The sequence below is a fragment of the Otolemur garnettii genome, unplaced genomic scaffold (genome assembly GCF_000181295.1).
Source record: "Otolemur garnettii isolate 467f Iridium unplaced genomic scaffold, OtoGar3 scaffold00116, whole genome shotgun sequence".
In the NCBI taxonomy this organism is placed as follows: Eukaryota; Metazoa; Chordata; class Mammalia; order Primates; family Galagidae; genus Otolemur; species Otolemur garnettii.
Genome location: NW_003852511.1, coordinates 108,785 through 130,410, shown reverse-complemented (window position 1 = coordinate 130,410; position 21,626 = coordinate 108,785). Strand labels below are relative to the sequence as shown.

Below are 21,626 nucleotides of genomic sequence, written 5' to 3'. Positions count from 1 at the left end.
GCAGTGCCTTGTTACCATGTCTGCACCGATACCATCACGTTTTCAAACCTCCTTGGCTGTAGCCCTGACCTACACTTACATTTAATTCCAAGAAGGTCAGTAATTCAGGATCAGCAATTTCAAAGAACGCTCATGTTACACCCTTTGAAATGCTTTTTCTTAAACATGTTTTCCTTACCACTGCACAGATCTGGGAAACAGAAGGTGAGTTTGAGAAAAGAAGGGAAGAAAGTTAGAACTGAAAGTGTGGTCTGCTGCCCTGCAGCATCAACATCCCCTGGGAGTTTGTTAGAAATGCAGGATTTTAAATCCCACAACAGTTCTGCTGACTCAAGATTTGCATTGTAGCCAGAGGGAGGTGCTTTGCATGTACATTAAGGTTTGAAAAACCCTAATGGGACTACTTTTGGGGCCCCAGGGTGCTGGGCCTCTGATTCTCACTGCAGTCATCTGAGAAGTGGGTGTGTCCCCTGGTAAATGGACTCCCCAGAGTCTTGAGAGCCAACTGGAAAGTCTTATGTAATTACCTGGCACCAACCTGGATCTTCAGTTTAAGCAAATTCTGGGTGCTGGGAGACCATATGGTGCTCAGAAGCCATCTGACCCAGACCCTGGGGGCAGGGAGTAAGTATCTGCAAGGCTGCATGAGCCCTCCTGAGTTAGCACGTAGGCATCTGAGGAGAAAGGAATTCTAGACAAATGTTTTTGCTGCTTTCCTAGGATCAAAAGAAACCTATTTACCATTTTTACCTTGAATTTTATTTTAGTTTGTGTCTTAGTTGTTCCATAAAGCAGCAAAGAGTGTACTTTAGCCACTCTTTTTTTTTTTTTTTCCTGGAATGACAAGGGACTAGTTCTGGCAGTAGTGGCATTGTAGTTCACTGGCGTCTCTGACTCTTGGACTCAAGCATCTCAGTCTTCCCAGTTAGCCAGGACTACATGCACATACCAGCAGGCCCAGCCAATTAAAAATTTTTTTTCATAGAGATGGCATCTCTCTGTGTTGCCTAAACTAATCTCAAGCTATCCTTGTGCCTTGGCCTCCCAAAGTACTGGGATTATAGGTGTGAGCGACTATGCTCAGCTCTTCATTCACTCTTAGTCACTTTTGAGTGGCCTGTCCAGATAGTGGTGGAGCTTATGACAGTCATAAACCAGGGGACCTAAAGAGTAGCAGAGAATCTAGACAGACAATGGGAGGGAGCTTTAACAAATTCATCCTTCCCTTTTTGGAACTTTCTTTTATAAAGCTCTTTCCAGCAGAAATTGTGAGGGAGTTTTGATTTTCCATTCTCTAAGGTCGGCAGTTTTCTAAAAGACATCACAAATTGCAGCCTCTGCACAATGAGGAGACTTGAGATGAAGGGGCTTGCTGTACTTGTACAGCAAGTTGTGACATAATTTTGTAAAAAATGGCCCTTTATCATTCTTTAGTGTACATTTTGAATAGCTATAAAAGTGCAGCAGAATGCTGAATGTATATCTAAACAAAAACAGATGGCTCCATCGTCAGCTGAAGAGTGATTATGCGTGGAAGAAATCGAGGGTTGGCTGACAGATACTCTAAAAATGGGGACAACCTCTGTCTCATCCAGTTAGACTGAGATAGCAGGAAAAGGAAATCAAAGGTCGGGGTGTGGGGAGCCAAAGCTCCCTGCTTAGGACAAGTAGGACAAAGAGTTTGAATGATGGAAGGGACCTAAGAGATGACCAGCACTCCCCTGTATTTTACAAATGACGAGAGGAGAGACATGGTTTGGAGAAAAGAGAGAGTAGGGAAGGACCCACAAGGTCAAGGCAAGGTGCTGTGGGGCCAGGGAATTTGGAGGGGAGACAGTGTCTCTATGATGTACATCGGACAAGAACAGGGACACCTGCCAGCGCTCAACTCACTGCAGAAGAAGAGGTTGGGCCTTAGTCACATGTCATCTAAAAAATCTGTCCAGACAGTGCATAGTTTAAAAACTATTAGGTCAAGGTTGTGTTTGGAAATTTAAGCAAATACTTTTATTTGTCCAATATTCCAATCCTTATTTATACTTTGATTCTGAGTGATATCTATAAAACCAGGAGACCAATGAGTAATTGATATGAATAATCAGAGATGACAAGCCTCTCAAAGTGAAGAGCTAAGGCTTAACCATTACTCAGTAAATTCTTTGTTGCCATATGAGTGGCATTACGTATCAGCTGAGCTAGGTACCACATAACTGAAAGTAATCTCTAGCATTTACTATAACTTGAAAGTTGATGCTGCCTCTGATAATCACATCCCTTTTCTGAGCTTGTGCAGCTAATGAGTGTTTATTCTTCAATTCACCTAATTACTTATTCAGTCAGTGAATGCCTTGAATGTCTATGTCACATTAGGCACTGCTGTAAATGCTGGAGCCACAGAAGGGGTTATTCTCTTCCCTCAAAGAGCATAAATCTAGTCACAGGAGAAAGAAAATAAATGAGTAAGCAAACAACTAAGCATATATAACTTCTGATAGTGAGTAGTACTAAGATGAAAGTGAAAATGTAATTTAAAAATACTTAGGCGAGGCCAGGCACGGTGGCTCACGCCTATAATCCCAATACTCAGGAGGCTGAGGTAGGTGGATTGCCTGAGCTCACAGGTTTGAGAACAGCCTGAGTTAAGACCTAGACCCCCATCTCTAAAACTAGCCAGATGCCTGTAAGTCCCAGCTTACTCAGGAGGCTGAGGCAAGAGAATCACTGGAGCTCAAGAGTTTGAGGTTGCTGTGAGCTATGACATCACAGCACTCTACCAAGGGCAACAAAATGAGAGTTTGTCTTAAAAAAAAAAAAAGATACTTAGGCAAACTTCTTTGGTAGGAAAGTTGAGAAGAACACATTCAAGGTAATACTTGAAGACTGAATGAGAAGGACCAGCTGCACATGGTTCTGAGAGCAGCACTCTTCAGGGACAGCAAGAGCCAGCCACCACAGTGGGTGAGGCCTCATGTGTTTGAAGGACAGAAACAAGCCATTGTATTTGGAAAAGATGTGTAAGTAGCAGGAGCTGAGAGCTAGACAGGGGCCAGAGGATGCAGGGCCCACAGGCCACAGGGAACAGGCTGGGTTTAGTAGTAAGTGCCCTGGGCGACTACTGGAAGGCTTTAAGCCGGGGAGTGGTGCTTATTCTTTAAGTGAGTGTTCTGACTTGTTTAGAAAATGAGTGGTGGGATAAGAGTGGAGGCAGGAAGATAATTAGAGGCTATTCCTGTAGTTTGTTCTATAAATATGGGGACTTGGATGAGGGGCCGGTAGCAGAAATGGAGAGGAGCTGATGCATTCAATCCTGCTGGGGCTTGTCTGAGCTTGGACTTTTGGTTTGGTGGCTTTTTGAATTTTTGGAAAATTCTTGTCTACTATCTCTTCAGATAATCCTTTTGCTCTATTCTCTCTCTCTCTGCCCGCCCCCCTTCTGGAATTTCAGTGACATGTGTTAGATTTCTTGCTATTTTCCCACAGTTCTTGGATGTTCTGTTGTTGTTTTTTAAATCACTCTTTTTGTCTCTTTGCGTTATAGTTTGGATAATTTCTACTGGCCCCTCCTTGAGTGCACTGATTCTTCCATAGACTATGTTAAGTCTGTTGATCATCCCCTTTCTGTCCTCCTCCTGGATCTTCTCAGTTTTCCTGTCCTTCCCCAAGAGGAGGACACCCAATTTAGGCTTGTGAATGTCCTCTCCATTTCACTCAGGGAGAAAGGGCTTTTTGTGTTCCCTTCTCTCAGCTACAAGGGGTCTTCACTTTGCTTTGGGGGGTGGTTTTTGTGTCTTTAAAATTATGATTCCTTGAATTTTATAGACCTTTCCAAACTGCCATAAGCCTCTTTTGAAACAAGTGATGAATAAATAAGCAAACAGTAGTGTCCTTCAATAAAACCTAAGAGAACTAGAATGTTCTGGAAGATTGCACTGACATAGCCCCCTGCTCCTAAGCAGCATCCCAGTCCCTCTTGTAAAAACTGAGCGGTGCTTAGAAATGTTGGTGTTAAGGATCAACATGTCCCAGGTGTTGGGACACGCTACAGCTCTCGCCAGTGGACAATAAAGAGATTCCAAGACCAGACACTTGGCCTGGTATAGCAGTGCAGTCATTCATCATGGCTCACGTGTTTCATGTGAACATCGGCGCCCACTGTCTGCTTGTTTGTAGGGGTGATTTTTACCTTTCAAGTCAGTTTCCTGCACTGAAATACCCGCAGCTATCACTGATGGATACTGGCCCTATGCACAGCCCCACCTACCTGGCAGGGTTCCACACCTGTAGCCCAGTGGGAATGTAAGATGCACAGAGGCAGAGGGCAGAGCACACTGAAGGCAGCAAGGCCCTGCTCAGGGGGTGTGGGGAACTTCAAAAGGTCTGAGAGTTGAGCCCCCTTATGAAGTAATAAAGTAGCCTGCCATAGTTCCATGGTGTAGCTGAAAGACATGAAACTCCCAAGTCAGGGATGAAGAACGGTTTGTTACTCACAGCAGTGGCAGTGACCAGAGTATCAGCGCGTCTGGGTTGGTTCCCATAAGTTGATGTGACAAGGCTAGATGATACCTGAACATGGAGTAGACTGCAATACGAGAGAGGAATCCTGAGCTTAGCAAACCTACATCTTCTATAAAGGGCTATAAGTATGGAACCCTTTAATCCACAGGGAGACACCACCTCTGCCTTCCAAGGCTGTTCTCTACACAAATATCCTCAGAAGCACAGAGAAGAACAAACAGCCACCAGTGCCTTACTTGCAGGACCTGCAGGAATTCCAGAGACCCATGGAAAATTATCTTTTACTAGGAGAATTGTAGCAAAATTCAAATAGTTCCTTGAGTGATTCCTGCTGTTTGGGCTCATGTGGGTAACTTCTGGGGGCTCCTCTGCTTCTCAAAATGTCTTGTTTCAGTTGACGCCCACATCTCAGGGTCCCCTGGGTAAAGCAGGCAGGATCCATGCTGTCATCTGTCTGGTTTTTTGCTCCTTTGGGAGTTCTTTGGGTGTCAGAGGATGGTGGAATGTCTGTAGTAGGACCCAGGTAAAGCTTTTAAGTTAAAGGACTGGGTCTTCTCCAGCATGTATGGGAGAAATGTCCTCTCATGGCTTTCTGTGTTACTCAGTCCAATAGCCCATTGGGTAAGCATTCTTTGGGCACTTAACTGTAATCCACAGGCTGACAACTGAAAGAAAATTAAAAGCTTCTAACGGGTCAAGTCAATTAGGTCTTCATACCCTGTGAAAATATTCAGCCAGATTGCTGTGTTCTGAAGCTAGTAGACGATTGTGATTTTATTTATTTTTATTTTTATTTTTTAAACAAAATCTCACTCTGGGCAGAGTGCTGTGGTGTCATCCTAGCTCACAGCAACTTCAAACTTCCTGGGCTCAAACAATCCTCCTGTCTTAGCCTCCTGAGTAGGAACTACAGTTGCCCGCCACAATGCCTGGCTGATTTTTCTATTTTTAGTAGAGATGGAGTCTTGCTCTTGTTCAGGCTGGTTTTGAACCCCTGAGCTCAAGCAGTCCTCCCACCTCAGTCCCAGAATGCTAGGATTATAAGTGTGAGCTACCCCACCTGGCCAGGAGTGTGGATTTTAGATCCCAGGTATAGGCTGGGAGGGCAGTTTGAAGTAGGAGAGAGGCCATAGGGGGCTGGGCAGGGGTGCTGGATGGCTGAGGGCCCTGAAGACTGGGCAAAGAGTAAGCAGGAGAAGGGATGGAGGAGAGACACCAGTTTTCACAGGGAGTCTGAATCCTTTCAGCTTTCCCCTAAGCCCTTGTGACAGTTACCAAGAAGAATTACCTTCACAATGTTACCATCTAGAGTTACAAAGAGAAATATTATCATTGCCTTAGGACATTGCCCTGATGCTTAAATGTTCTGAACCAGAGGGTATTTGGAGGAAAGAGCTTTTCTTTCCATAGAACAATCTATCATGGAGATTATTTTATGTCACTAAATATAGAGATACAGTGTAGCATTTTAATGGATGCTGAGTATTCAGTTATATGGATAAAACATCATTTATTTAATCACTATTCCTGAATGTTTATGCTGTTTACAAATTTTAATTATTTTTTTTAGAATTCAGTGACCATTCTTGTATATACATCTTTGCATGTCTATCCTATTATCTCCATAGCATAAAGTTCTGTTAAAAAATTCCTAATTAAAACATTTCAGGGGTTTATTTCTTCCATTTCTCTGATTGTATGATGCCAGGACCTTGTCTTTAAAAACAAATTTTCACCCCTAAATTTCTCCTAGTGTACAAGTCTTACTTTCCTGTGCCTCTCTCTCAGATACTCTTCTGCCCTACTTTATATGAGGGGGCACCCCGCCAAATCTAGGTCGAAGGTGGCAGCTTGGAGGATGCAGGAACAGGATAATGGGGGAGGGTTGGATGACTCAAGGGAAGGAAGAAAAAAGTGATGTTTTAATGTTATTTAATTTTAATCGTCACAACTTAGAGACAGGCACTTAATGCCCAGTAGATAGATTCTATAGGAGAATACAAAGCTGCTCAAGATCACATGGTGGCAAGTAAGTAAAACCAAAGTCTGGCCGGATGCAGTTACCATTTCTCAGGTTTTATTCTGTGTTCAAATATTTCCCATTTGCACTGTGAGAAAATTACACTTCTTGCCCCATCAGTGTAACTTGCCTAGGCCAGTGAAATATGAATGGGAGTGATGATGCCACCTCTTAGGAGAAGATTTAGGAGCCAGTGTGTGTTTGGGCTACGGCCCCTTTCCTACTACTCTACGCCTACAATATCTCAACTGGGGAGCTGTTCCTTCAGCCTCGGTCCTGAAATGCAGAGGTTCGGAAGCAGAGCTGCAGATGAATGCAATGTAAGCAAGAAGTAAAACTTCACTGTTGGAAGGTTGAGGGCGTATTTTCTACTACTGCATAAGTAGCTTGTGCTGTCAGACACAGCCATGCTCTTTCCCTCTCACTATCTTGCCTCTCTCTTCTAAGCCTTGCCCCTTTTATCAGTTCAAAATATTTCTATCTTTTGGATTCAGAAGAATGAGAAAACATTTTTTTTATAAATTCAACAGTGTCCTTGCTTATATCCATATTTAGATTTATATTTAGGCTTTTCTTTATGATCCCCTGAACTGCAGAGAGACAGATACTCCCTGTTACATATACAACTGGTATAGGACACAGTGTCCAGAGGTGAGCGAACACTGTTTCTTTAACAACCTGTTTTCCTGGCTCGGCGCCTGTGGCTCAAGCGGCTAAGGCGCCAGCCACATACACCTAAGGTGGCGGGTTTGAATCCCCAGCCCGGGCCCGCCAAACAACAATGATGGCTGCAACTAAGAAAAAAATAGCTGGGCATTGTGGCGGGCGCCTGTGGTCCCAGCTACTTGGGAGGCTGAGGCAGGAGACTCGCTTGAGCCCAGGAGTTGGAGGTTGCTGTGAGCATGATGCTATGGCACTCTACCCAAGGGGATAGCTTGAGGCTCCGTCTCAAAAAAAAAAAAAAAAACCTGTTTTCCTTTCAACTTCTTTTCTGTATTTGGAACCACTTTCTGGTGACTTTGATTTTGCTTAAGATCCATTTTTTTCTGCTATAATTCAAAATGGTGGAAACATAAATCTAGCACTTGGTGAGCAAGTTTTAAAGTGACTCTGAGCTAGTTAGCATACTCATGAGTATGTTCACTCTTATATGATCTTCCCATAGCTGTTGACAAATGATAACCCTGTTATTGAAAGTTTCCCAAGGACAAAAAGTGAAATTGCCTGACTGACCTGACCTATTGCATGTGTGTGTCAGCTGCAAAGCTAAAATAGAACTCTGATCCTTGATTCATTTTAGGAACTTCCTTGTCATGTTCCAATAAAAGAATAATTCATTTATTCAGCAAATATCTATCGGACATTCATAAGTAGCCCATCCAAAGATGAAACAAACAAGGTCCCTGTCTCCCAAGACCACACAATTTAACAGAAAAAAAAGTAAAGGCACTTAGCTACTCGAGAGGCTAAGGCAGAGGATCACTTGAGCCCAACAGTTGAGACCAGCCTGGGAATAGTGAGATCCTGCCTGAAAGCCTTAAAGAAGTAAATATATGATGATGGTAGAATGGAATGAGGTTTGGAGGTGTGGAGTAACACAGGGGCCTGGAAAAGGGACATCTCAACCAGAGCCGAGGGAGAAGATCAGATGACACAGTATGAGGGAGGGACATTGAGCTGAGGTGTGAAGGATCTGGGGAACTGGCAAAGCAGGGGAAGGGCACATCTGGCAGGTGACCAGCAAGTGCAGAGTCATAAAGGCACACAGCAGCTGGACAGGTCACATGAATGTCATTTGTGTCTTATAGGTGGGTACCAGCAGCTGGCTGCCTTTGCCCATTCACTTCAGCAGGAATTGATGAGCCCAAGTCCTAGGAGAAGCATGAATTTCCCAGTTCACCAGGCCTGGCTCCTGTACATGTGAGCTTGTGAGAGTCATTTAGCACTAACTTTGTCAGAATGAGGAGCACCTGCCAGTATGTCTGACGACTGGGAGTCAATTCTGATGATGATGACCATCAGCCCTGCCTCTTTTTACTTTCAAGGCTCTGATGTATCAATATTGGCAGCTTGAAAATTGTTGACAAGCTAGGCAGCTCCCCCTTGGCAATCCCGGAGGCAGAAGCTCAGGGGAACTCCTCTGCAGTCAGCATTTTAGGACTCAGAGCCCGAAAGCCAAGCTGTGGTGGGGAAAAGAAGCTACCTCTCCCCAACACCCTCTCCGCAGGAACGGGATGTGCTGAGGCGCAGCATGAACCCAACGGTGACCAACTGGCTGTCTTTGTGCTCCTTCGGCATCCTAAACACTAAATCAGCTAGAATTCTTTGTGGCAAGCAAAAGAATCAAAGACAATTTATTAGAAAAGTAATGCTTTTTTTCCTAAGCACCCACGGGAACAGAAGGGGCTTTGGCCACTGGCTTCGAAATTGTAACCACAGGAAGTGCATAGACAGTACCGATCGTGTGCCGTGCCCAGGCATCATGCTTGTTAGGAACTCACCTAATAGCCCTGTTCCGTACTTGCCACTGTGACTTACCTCCCTTTTTCAGTTTGGGAAAATGGGGACCGAGAGAGTGATGCTTCTAACATCACAGAGTCTGTGGGCTGGGATTCAAACCCAGGAGTTCTGGTTCCAAAGGCTTCCCCCAGTGCCAAGAAGCAGGCTGTCAAGGAATAGTTTAGTAGCAGAAGTCTGATCAGGGAACTGTGGAATAAATACCTATATTTCCAGGTCTCTCCATCCTTTTGCTCGATTTTGAATTCCAAGGAGGTAGCACCCTACTGGCCTTGATAAGGTCAGTGAATCCATTGAAAAGGAATCTTTTCTAAAAGGAAGCATGGCCTGTGGCAGAGGCTGACACCTGTGATCCCTGGGCAGGAGGATCACTTGAGGCCCATCCAACCAGCCTGGGCAGTTGACTCTGGCAGTGTAAATAGCAGCAGACAGCTATGAAACCCCAGTGTTCATCAGCTGTTCAGTTTGCACAGTGTGTGTACGTAGCTTCCAGTCAGCAAATGGCTCTCAGCTCCACCCAGAACGTAACCCAGCTAACTGCTCAAAGGGTGGCCCCTCCAGGGTCAAAGGGCAGGTGCCTGCCCCTTGTCAGGAAGCAGACAGTGGTATTGGGCCCTAATCTTAGTCCCACAAGACCGTACTCAGTGGCAAAAAGGCAGTTTCTCAAAACCGAGCCTGAGTACGTTCGAGAAGGCTGAGCAGAAGGTCCCTGCTTGGGAGCCTCATTGCACTCAGGGCCTCCCATAAGTAGGGTGCCAGTGCCCAGTCCCGGACTCCCCACCCACTGTCAGTTACACCTTGGGACAGCCCTTTGGGGTGTAAATCCTTACCCCAATGCAGAGGCGAGGACACAAAGGTTCACAGAGGGCAAGAAACTTTGTTAAGTCAGGGTTTGGATTCAGGGCCTGATCCTGAAGACCAGTTCTCAGGTCATTGGGTGAATACCCAGCAGGGCTTAAGCACAGGTGCTGGTAGGTCAGGGAAGGTTATCACATTCTCTCTGGGTCTTAGAGTGAAGCTGAGCTGTGACCTGGGCCTCTGGGGAGCAGAACACCTTGGTCCCCATCTGTTCTCTAATAAGCCTAAGTGGCCGGCTCAGTGGAGGATGTCTGTCCTGAGGAATTCTGAGGCAAGCCAGCCAGCTGTAGTCCCACCATACTCATTCCCACTGCACCCGTTCCTGGCTACCCTCCACTCTTCTCAGGATCCACAGAGAAGGGTACCTCCCCTCACCCCTGAGCCACCCTCCACACCACCCTCCCCTGAGGGAGAGATCTGAGGAAAGAAAAGGCAGGACATGTAGAAGGGGAGTGGCTCCAGCTTTCTTCCCCTGAAATGGGAAAAAATCCAGAGTAGAGGGAGGAGCTCCCACCAGGGTGAGACTCCTTGGAAGAGGCCCTCAGGAAGCAGGGCAGGAGCAGGGAGCAAATGGAGGAGCAGGCGGCAGGGAGGGCCTGATAGAAGCAAGGGGCCCCAGGAAGAGAGGAGGCCATCTATCTGGGGCACTAAACTGGGTCAGTTCAGCAAGCCACTAGTGTGTATGCATCCTGCACGGGCTCTGCACCAGGGGCACAAACGAACTCGCCTCTCACACATTGAAGGTCCCATCCACAGAGGGACACAGGTGAGCAGATGAGTGACGAGGACCTGAGATAGATGGTGGCACAAGTGCTGCAGCTGGGGATAAGCAAGAGGACACTGAAGAGCAGAGGAGAGAGGTCGGACAAGCTCATGGGGTCTGGGAAGAAGTCTTCGTAGAAAGAAGACATTTGAACTAGTTGTGGGCAAGCTGAGCTAGGACCTGAAGCGGTATGATAATGATGGTGACAGCTGAGACCAGGGCTCAGATGCTCACCAAATGAATAAACCAGTAAATGTCAGGCTGAGGAGTTCCAACTTTGTTCTGGCATGAACTGTGGGAGTGGAGACATGGAGCCCAGAGGACTAGAAGGAAGACGAGACTACATTCCAGCAAAGACAAAGCTTCTTCCTGCAGGAGCGGTATTTCCGGATAGAATGGAGCCAGTCAGGGCCTGCCCTGGCTTAATGGTTTGAGTAGCACGTCTGTGAACCTCCTCCTTTAAGTTCTTTTGTGCTAGTTTGCTGGGACTACTGGAACAAAGTGCCACAAACTGGATGGCTTAGAACAATAAAAAAGTATAGTCTCAAAGTTCTAGAGGTCAGAAGTCTGAAATCACAGTGCAGCAGGGCCATCTTGCTTCTGAGGGCTCTAGGAAGTGTCTGGCCTGGCCTCTCTCCTGGGCTCTGGGAACTCCTTGACAGCATAACTCAAGTCTTCACTCATTGTCTTCCCCGTATCCACATCTGCTTTTGTGTCCAAATTTCCCTGGTTATAAGGACACTGGTCCTGTTGGATTCAGGCCCACACTAGTAACCAGATCATTCTAACTTAGTTACCTCTGTAAGTAACAGTCACAGTTGGAGGTACTAGGGTTTGGACTTCAACATCTGAATTTTGGGGGACACAATGAAACCTCCTCGGAGGCCAGTTTAGGAGCCAGACTTGAGTTGAGTTATATAAAATCCCTCCAGCTGTGTGGGATGGCCAGATAGCCTGTCCCAGCTTTGTTCTCTGGAGGCCTAAGGGGAAGGTCTTGCTCAGGCTGCCTGGCCACAGACATCACCCTGCCAGAGGCCAGCATTACCAACATATTCTCATGACATCCAAGGCTGCCCACACAGAAAGGCCAACTAGGATGTGCATCTTGCCAGGGTGTGGATCTAGAACAGAAGATCAATCTGAATTTAAGAACAGAAAGCTGAGCCACTGTCCAGGCAAAGGTGTGACTGGGAAATCACTGCTGTGTTAGTTGTTCATTCTCAGTTGCTGGGTCCTCATCACTTACCTGGTGAGACAACATTTAAGAAGATAGAAGGCAAAGACCCACTTCCTTCAGCCTCAGGCTCCACAGTAGGGAGTAAGGTTGCAACAGGGCGAAGAAGAAGGTCATCTGCCCTGTGGAAGGTGACTGTGCCTGAGCCGTGTTCATACCTCACTCAGGAGGTACTTATCTACTTATCCAGGAGCCTCTGCCTTTTAACTTTTAAAAATGAGTCCTTTATACTGCTCATTTATTATTATTGTTCTGCCAGTAGATGAGGATATTTCATGAAACTCTTTTGGGGGATTACTATCAGCCATAAATTTAAAAACACAATACCTTAGTACGCAATGGCAGCTACAGAGGTGGGAGCCCTTCTGCTGGTCTGTGCACCTCCATCTCACAACCTTATCCTTTGTGCCTAATGAGCACACACAACACTCAGTGACTTCACAGATTCCCTCTTACCATGCGCCCATCTCAGAGGGGGATCCAGCTGCAGGGGGTGGGGCAGCAAAGGCAGGCCAGGAGGAAGCCCAGGGCGGGACAGGGCAGGTGGGCAGGCTGTCTCTGAAGGGCTGCCCTAGTACTTTCCTAGGGAGACTGGGACGGGAGATCTGGCTGTAGTGATAGCAGAGAGAATTGCTGGCAGTACCTTTCCACAGAGAAAAGCAAGTCCTTGTCTCTGTCTTATCCCACAGGTCGTAGCTGCCCACACACCCCTGCCTTAGTAAGGATTCCTCCTTCCAATGCCATTCCACTCTCACAGAGCATCCCATGCTCTAGGACTGTGATAACCCTCCAATGCATCAGTTGCGTGGGGTAGCATTGATATTGGGGGGTGCTCTTGCTGTTCCTGCCTTTACCATCATGCCCCCCTCTGTGCAGAACATAGCAGGAAGGAGGCAGTGGTCAGTGTCCCCTCCTGTGGCACAGGCTGCTGGGCCTCACTGTGGTCTAGGGACTTAGTCCAGGCTGACAGTGATGTTGCTCTGTCACCTGAGGAAGTGGCTACCTTAGTCTGTCAGCCTGCGGTAACAAAACAGCACAGCCTAGATGGCTATGAATCCTGTTGTCAGTGACACAACAGGATTTATTTTACACAGTTCTGGAGGTTGGAAAGTCCAAGATAAAGGCACTACCAGGGCCTCATGGGGCCTTGTCTGCTGAATCATAGATGTTACCTTCTCATTGTGTCCTCACATGGTAGAAGGGATGAGGGAGCTTTCTCTGGGGTCTCTTTTATAAAGGTGCTAACCCCATCCATGAAGGCTCCATCCTCATGACCTAATCACCCTTCAAAGCCCTGCCTCCTAATACTATCACCTCATGGGTGAGGCTTAAACACATGAATTTTAGGGAACAAATATTCAGACCACAGCATAAGAGGTTGAGTGACGTGAGGAGGAAGCTGCAAGCCAAGGAATGTGGGTGACTTCTAAGAGCTAGAACAGGCAAGGAAGAAAATTCTCCTGTGGAGCCTCCAGAAGGACCCAGCCCTGTGGACACCTTAATTTTAGCCTTGTGTCGATTTATTTGGGACTTTTGGCTTCCAGAACTGTAAGATAATAAATTTATGTTGTTTCAGGGTACTAAAGTTCATGGCAACTTGTAACAGAAGTGATAGGAAATGATAATAACTCACCTGAGGAACCCATGACAGTGAGGAAAGGTGGATCCTTTCAGAGCATTCTGTTATTTTGCACAAGGCCTGGTTGGGGACAGTGAGAGTTGGTGGCATCTTCAAAGTTAACTAATTTTTCTGTGTTGACAGCATCATGGCAGTGGGTAGCAGAGGTTCTGGGAGTTGGAGGAGGCGTCAGTGCACTGAACAGGACACTAAATTAGCATCTAGAGGATCTCCTTCAAATCCCACCTCCCTCCTTACTGACTCTGTGGCTGAAAAGTAAAGAGGACAGAAGCTGATCTGAACTGTGTTGCCCTGGGGACTTTGCCTTAACGCTGGGCCACAGCCACTGGACACAGAAGAGCCTGGGGAAGCCATTTGTTTCTTGTTCTTCTGCCAAAGACTCTTTCCACTTCCTGAGAGGAGGGGGTCCTCAGCTTGTGACCCCCTCAGCCTTACACAGCAGGGGTCTGACACCCAACACTGCTCCCCATACAGACAGTCCTTAGCTGATTCCCCCATGTGGACTTTTCCACCCCTCGCCACAGTGTCTCTTACCATTGATCCTTCATGCCTCACAGAGCAAAGTCCCTACAACTGGGCCTTAGGGGTGGGTACTGGATCCTGGCAGCTGACTGTGTGGGTGGGGAGCCTGAGAGGTCCAGCTACGCTGCTCATGGGGAGGGTTCTGCCCCAAGTCCTCTCAGGACACTGCCTGGCACCATCCTTTCCTTGATCCTGGGCATTTGAGAGAAGACTGAGGAAGCAATGCTGCTTTCTGCTACTGGGCAAGGCTTTCCCAGCTGCTGGCCAGCTACTTAGGAAGGGTGAGAGGAGGACCAGATAGGTGGAGGACCCTCTGGTCTGCAGCAGAGACAGGGAGTTGGGCAGCACCAGAAGTTCTGTCTAGTGGTTTTAAATTTGGGCCAGATCATGGCTGACAGTTAAGCTAGAAATACTTAACACCAGAAGTCATAAACATGTCAGTTCCCAGAGTGGGGCTGGACTCCTGATGACTGGACCACATGGGGTTCTGTACCCTAGAAACAATGCCTTTGCCCTGACCACACAGCTGTGGTAATCTTGCCCAGTGTGGGAGAGGACTGAGACTCAGATAGGTGGGTGAGCTAATCAGACAAAGATCCAGAACAAAATCAAGTTGTAGACACACTGTTTGTGGAGTATGTCCCCATGTCAGCAGGCCTAGTGCTCCAGGCAGGGCTCTCGGGGTAGAGTCAAGTGATAGGGCAAGATGCTGATACAGCTGCCCTGGGCCACCCAGCTGAAGAAAGCAGGGCACGTCCTGGAAGCCAGGCTTGTCCTGGGAGTTCAAAGGGCTCACTCCATTTGGAAAAGGGAGTAAAAGTTTCAGGAGGAGGGGGAATGGGGAAGGGGCTTTACAGATGGGCAGCCAACAACAGGCAGCGAGGGAGAGAGAGCATTTGAGCTGAAGGGCCATAGCAGCTAAGGCAGACGGAAAGAACAAAGTAGTCAGACAAATACAGTTTCACTAAAGGCTGGGAAGCCCATGTGGATGGCTGGGAGGTAAGGCTGGAGAGGACAACAGCATGGCAGCCTGGGGCACTGAGTGGAGGGTTATACACCTTGACTCAGCAGGAAGTGGGGGAAATGGTTAGGTGGAAAAATGACCAGGATCAGAGCTATGCTTGAAAGAGAAGAGTCAGGAGGTTATTTGGATATGTGGGAGTCAGTTTTCCTGAGTGACCTGAAAGCAGGGATCTTCATCAAGTGATTGGACCTTGCCTCCACCAACACATGGGCTGCTCCGAACCCAGGAGCTGTGCTGGGGATGGGTGGTTCTTTGGCAGCTATCTCAACTCACTTAGCAGTCGTTTAAAGTGACAAAGGGAAGGTTTCATAGGTGATCAGTGTTCCCCCAAGCATTGGTAGGTGGTATCAACTGCATTCAAAGAGGTAGAAACCGTGCTAACATGGTCTTGTGCCCCCATGCCCTTCAGGCCTAGGGACAATAGTCTGCTTCACCTTCTAGCCCTTGTCTGTTCACATAAGAATGGCTTTCATTGCCTATGTGATCTTGGACACAGAAAGTCTTAGGTGGAAAGAAAGAGAAGTGTGTATAAACATTTGTGAGCACCTCCTGTGCGTACATTACGGCATTTAATGGTAAAGTAATGGAATGCTCTGGTACACGCCTGTAAGTTTACACGTTCTACCCGAAGCTCTGATTCCTGTGTGCAAAATGAGACATTGGGCCACATCGTTTCTAAGGTCTTTTGATTCTAACATTCTGTGCTTCTCTTGGGCAGTCTCATTATTAGAGGTGGGAACCAAGCTTATTTGTTTGTTTGTTTGTTTTGAGACAGTCTCACTATGTCACCCTGGGTAGAGTGTCCTGGCATCACAGATCACAGCAACCTCAAATTCTTGGGCTCAAGTGATTCTCTTGTCTTAGCCTCCCAAGGGGCTGGGACTACAGGTGCCCATCACAACGCCGGGCTGTTTTTGTGTTGTAGTTATTGTTTTTAGCAGGCTTATGCCGGGGTTTGATCCCACCAGCCCCAGTGTATGTGGCCAGCACCCTAACCACTAAGCTACAGGCACTGAGCCAAAGTTTTTTCTTTTTTGAAACAAAGTCTCACTATGTCACCCTCAGTAGAATGCTGTGGCATCATAGCTCACGGCAACCTCAAACTCCTGGGCTTCAGCAATTTTCTTGCTTCAGCCTCCCAAGTAGTTGGGACACAGGCACCCACCACAATGCCTATATATACATATACATATATATATATATATATATATATGTATTTGCAGTTGTCATTGTTTAGTAGGCCCAGGCTGGGTTTGAACCCGCCAGCCTTGGTGTATGTGGCCAATGCCCTAAGCACTGTGCTATGGACGCCAAGCCAGGAACCAAATTTAAAAGGTGTTGACATAGGGGCTTCTCCACTGAGACCACAGCAAACAGATGAGGTTTATCTGAGAGGCTGTATAGACTGAAAATATAGGTGGGTCCCAGTTTGGTGGTTTAGAGAAATTCATAGATCATAAACTCAGATGGAACAATGAAAGAGGAACTAGGAAAGGCTTGAGTTAATACCACAAAGCATAGTCAGAAGAACATTTATGAGGTAGGGGTTATCATTCTTATTATTTTCACCTTAGGGGGAATGGTCACCATAGTTTAAAGAAATGAAGTATCTTCCTAAGAGACACAGCTAGTAAGTGACAGAGCCAGGATTTGAATCCCATAAGCCCAGAGCTCTCACACAATGCACTATTGCTCACAGTCACACCATCTGAAACACAAGCACAGTTTGAAGAAACTGAGTCTCCAGCACACCCAGGAGACATCCTGTGAGCTGGTGGTGAAGACCTCCTCCTGGGCCTCCTGCCAGTCTGACCCAGTGAGGAAGCACTTATGCTTTTAAGCTGTTGGCTAAACTCAGAGACTTTATAGGAACATAATTCTAACCTGAAACGAATAGAAAGGCATAAACTTCAGTTTTTGGATACATGCTAAAATGCATCCAACTACAATTTGTATCTTCTGTCCAGATAGTTCCATTCTTTCCTGGAGTTTGGTATAACTGACACCCACAGGGACAATCTATCTATCTCACTCCTAGGATGGCAGGGTCTTCCTGCAGACCAGAAAGGGACACTTTTCAGCATCTGAGCATTCATCTTCTGAGAATTCTCGAAATAGTCACTGTAGAAAATAAAAAGAAGTGTGTGTCAAAAAAGCTGAAGCAGGCTCGGCACCTGTAACACAGTAGTTACAGTGCCAGCAACATACACCAAGGGTGGCCGGTTCCAACCTGGCCCTGGCCAGCTAAACAACTGCAACAAAAAAAATAGTTGGGTGTTGTGGCAGGCACCTGTAGTCCCAGCTACTTGGGAGGCTGAGGCAAGAGAATCGCTTAAGCCCAAGGATTTAAGGTTGCTGTGAGCTGTGATGCCATAACACTCTACTGAGGGTGATATAGTGAGACTCTGTCTCAAAAAAAAAGCTGAAGCAAAGTATGATGTGTAACACCCTCATGTGCTGATAAAGAAGTTAGTTACATCTTGGCTCCAAAAACCTTTGCTCCTTTCCCACTAGAATAATCCGGTCTGATTTTCATAATGCTGTTCCCTGAGTGAGGAGAGGTCATCTCATCTCATACATACAGGTCATCTCTCCTCTCATACATACAGTGAGGAGAGGTCTCAGGCAGGGACCTGAAAGGGAGAAAAGTTCAGTTATGTGCTTGTGAGGACATCCTTCAATGGCAGCCACCCTGCACAGTGCCTGTTCTGGCCTCTTGCACAGCCAGCAGCCCAGGATACAGGGGCCTTTACGCAGCTGAGCACACACCAGCCTCACGGCTGTTTGCATTGTGGTGACCTCTCCGGGTGGGTAGAAAGAAGCAGCAGAGAGGAAATCAGGTGGGGAGTCTAGAGGGCCTGGAAGCAGTGCCCACTGAGCTGTGAGATCGCTCCCCTTTCAGGCCTGAGGTCCAGATGTCCTTCAAAACCACTCTGTCCTCATGTCTTGCCAACCTCCGTGGTCTCCTTGCCAAGTGGAAGGAGGTCAGCAGCGGGTTCCAGGGAAGGCTGGGCACTTGGGAGGCTGGCAGTGCTGGGGCAGTACGGTGCTGGCCACGGGTGCTGGGCAGAGGGTACCTGACCCTCACTAACCTGGCCTCTTAGGCACAAGCAAGCTTGTTGTACACTGCCAGGAAGGTGCTGGCAGTGATGACGGCCCTGCTGGGATCTGTCCCACTTGTTGCATGCATCATTCACTGAGCAATAATTTTGCTTGCATTCAGCCAGGAGTAGTGTTTGAGGTCCTACTTTGCACAGTACTGCTGGCTAGAAATGCAGAGACAAAAACATGCTCTCTCCACTGTGAGCTGTGTAGTCAGCGGGAGACCAAGTGTCTGCTTCCCTCTATTCACATGTTGAAGCTCTAATCCTCAATGTGCTGATCTTAGGAAGTGGGGCCTTCAGAAGGCAGTTAGGTTTAGATGAGGTCATGAGGGTGGAGCCCCTGCAGTGGGGTTAGTGCCCTATGCAAAGGGGAAGATATATCAGGGCTCACTCTGTGTTAACACACCAAAGGCCATGAGGCTTAGTCTGCTTGTGCTGCTATAAGGGAACACCTGGGCCTGAGTTATTTATAAAGAGAAGAGGTGTATGTGGTTCCTGGCTCTGCAGGGTGTGCAGGAAACCTGGCACCAGTGCCTGCTTCTGGTGAGGGCTTTGGGGAGCTTCTACTCATGGCAAGAGGTGAAGGGGGAGCCAGAGAGTGTAGGCTAAGGATGTGTGGCCTGAAACTAAGGCTGTTGAAGCTAATGTGATAAAAGTTTACTGGAAGCCAGATGGGCGGATTGGCCTGGGGAAGGCCTAGCAACACAACAAGGCATATGCCCAGGCCTGTTACAAGTTGGAAATTTTTAATGAGAAAATTGTCCTTTTACCTAGGAGGATATAGTGCTGAAGATGCACATATTGGCAAAAGGTGACAACATGCAGGCTAAAATGTTCTACTTCATGATTCAGAAACGAACCAGTGTCCTTTTCAAAGTTGGTAGATTACGTGTTAATCAGTAAGTACGTCAATGTTTTGAGGAACTCGCCATGAGATTTCAGGGACTTATAATAACATTCTTTGCTCAGGGATAGGATGTGAAATGAATCATACGACCTCTCCCAGGAGACTCGTTGGGAAGCCTGCTGAATGTGGCCTGCAGGGTATCAGATGGGCGTCAAGACCTGTGCTCTTGGAGGAGCAGTTGCAACTTACACTAAGTAACATGTAAAACTCCAGCTCTTTGGTCACATCTGCCACATCTTCAAATGCTCAGTAGCCCCAATGGCTGGTAGACAGAGCAGCACACATCTGTCACCCCTGTAAGTTCCACTGGGTGTTTTACCACCAAGGTGCTTGCACGAAAGGAAGGTGCACCCTGGGTGAGCTATGGGGTAGCGGGGCCTAAACCAGCTGGGTTGGGGCTAGGAGTGGGGAAGCCAGCGGAGTAGGGACACATTCTCTGAGGAGCTGCACCTCAACCTAGTGTCAGTCTGAGGCTCTCAGCTCTGTCTGAGACAGCCGATATCCTGGCCTCCCCTTGAATGTGGGTGCTCCTTGTGTCTACAGCCCTCTCCTTCTCTGTCTACATCCCTTCTTCTCTGTGTTTTCTTAGCTACCGCATGGCTTAATTTATCATGCTTTTCACAAGTTCTCCACGGAGTCTGCATTTGTGCAGTCCAGCAAGTTGCAGATTGTATCAGAGCCCCAGAGGGGATCATTAAAACGCAGATTCCTGGGTTTTACCCCCATTCGGAGTGGTAGATATGGGTGGAGACAGAGACTTTGTGTTCTAACAAGTTCCCAGGCAATGCTGATGCTTCCAGTCCAGAACCATGCTGAAAACCCCTGGTGTGTTCTCAAGAATCACATTCATCAGTTCCTTCATTTAGCAAATATTTACTTAGTGCCTGTGCTGGGTACTGGTCCAGTGCTGGGATGCAGCTAAAATCATCCAGGCTAAGTCCCAGTCCTGGGCAACTGACATTCTAGGGAGGAGAAAGAGACAGTAAACAAATCTTCCAGATTGGGTGGTGCTGAATGTCAGGAAGAAGAAGGCAGGGGTCGGGGAGAGGGCTATTTTACAGGCATGAGCATAGGCCTACTGACAAGGTGACATTTGGCAGAGACTTGTGGGACAGGGGGCAAGCCAAAGGAGATCCTGGCCTTTCTAATTCCCTGTTGTTCCACCCTCAGCTTTTTAATTTGAAAGATGAGACTCATGTTAAAAATCAAGGTCGTCCTTATACTCAATAGAATTTAAAAGTGTGTGTGCATGTAGTTCATTAAAAAGAAACTGGATGCCAAAGGTTATACGTTCGAGCTCAGCCAGCAGAGCACCTCAGTAACTGCTGCACCCCTGTCCATGGGGTGAAGAGTTGGTACAGACACCAGGTGCACCCAAGGCCACAAGAAGACTGTGCAAGTATGCAGTGGACAGAGTGTGGCCTAGTGTCTGGGGTCTGGGATGTCCACACATTAACACCTTCTGATGAGGGATAGAACTGCCATGGGGAGAGACAGGTAAGGGTAGACCAAGGTCTCCACTTGTCTTCTTGTCTTGGGCTCTGCACACATCGAAGTGGGCCTGGTGGCTGCATCCAATTCGCTGGGTGCTCCTTACTTCTACCCAGCTTTGGGGGCCAGACGGAAGAGTGTCTGCAAGTCACTCAACACTCAGCCACTGCTGGAAAAGCAGGCAAACATTGCAAAGACTGAGTGTGTAGTGGTCTCTTCATCAATGAGGATGGCACATGCGTGGGTCTGCTCCATCCCCGTATGAGCAGAAGCTCTATGATGGAGTGCCAGCTGTGTGATTCTTCACCCCAGAAGCTCTTCTTAATACATGATGTCTTTTTTAGGCACAGCTATCTCAGGCCTTAAATGGAGTTTCAGATAAGGCAAAGGAAGCGAAGGAATTTCTGGTCCAGCTCAAGAACATACTGCAGCAGATCCAGGTAAGTATGGCTCTGGCTATAGGAGATGTACTCAGGGGTGGAAAATTTGCAAAAGATGCAGTGTTTCAAAAAGAAAGGAAAGGTCTCCTGAGAAGCACTTTTGTGTGTGTGTATGTGATAAGCAGACTACTGTACAGTCTTCAATCCTTTGACATGCATTTGACACCCAATATGGGAAAGAAACGTTACATGGAGACAGAAGTGCACCACAGAGCTGTGAACTGGATTCTGCATAGTTGTGTAGTCCTGTGCTGCGTCTGCTTATGGCACCCTTGTACCCAGATATGCCCATGTGATCATAAACGCATCACTTACTAAGTGAATGCATTTGCTGAGCCCAGCACAGGATGCAGAGATCACTGAGGCACAGTTTCTGGCCTCAGGAAGCCCTGTCTGTAGGGAGAGAGCACACACATGTGATTCCATGTGGATAAGCATGTGTGTAGGAGCTGTCCATGTAGATAAGGAGCCAGTAAAGCATTGACATTGCAGCTAGATTAAGAAAAGGGAGGCTCGGCGCCTATAGCTCAACGGGCTAAGGCGCCAGCCACCTACACCTAAGGTGGTGGGTTCGAATCCCCAGCCCGGACCC

General features: G+C 47.3%; 1 protein-coding gene across 2 annotated transcripts in view; it reads left to right on the top strand.

The window, feature by feature from the left end:
• TRIM67 (tripartite motif containing 67) overlaps positions 1-21,626 on the top strand; it is a 55,436-nt gene that overhangs the window by 12,482 nt on the left and 21,328 nt on the right. For both annotated transcript variants that reach the window (XM_012809908.1, XM_012809909.1), the window contains one exon: positions 20,939-21,034. In XM_012809908.1, the coding sequence (XP_012665362.1) occupies positions 20,939-21,034 (96 nt within the window). The remainder of the gene's footprint in view (positions 1-20,938; positions 21,035-21,626) is intronic.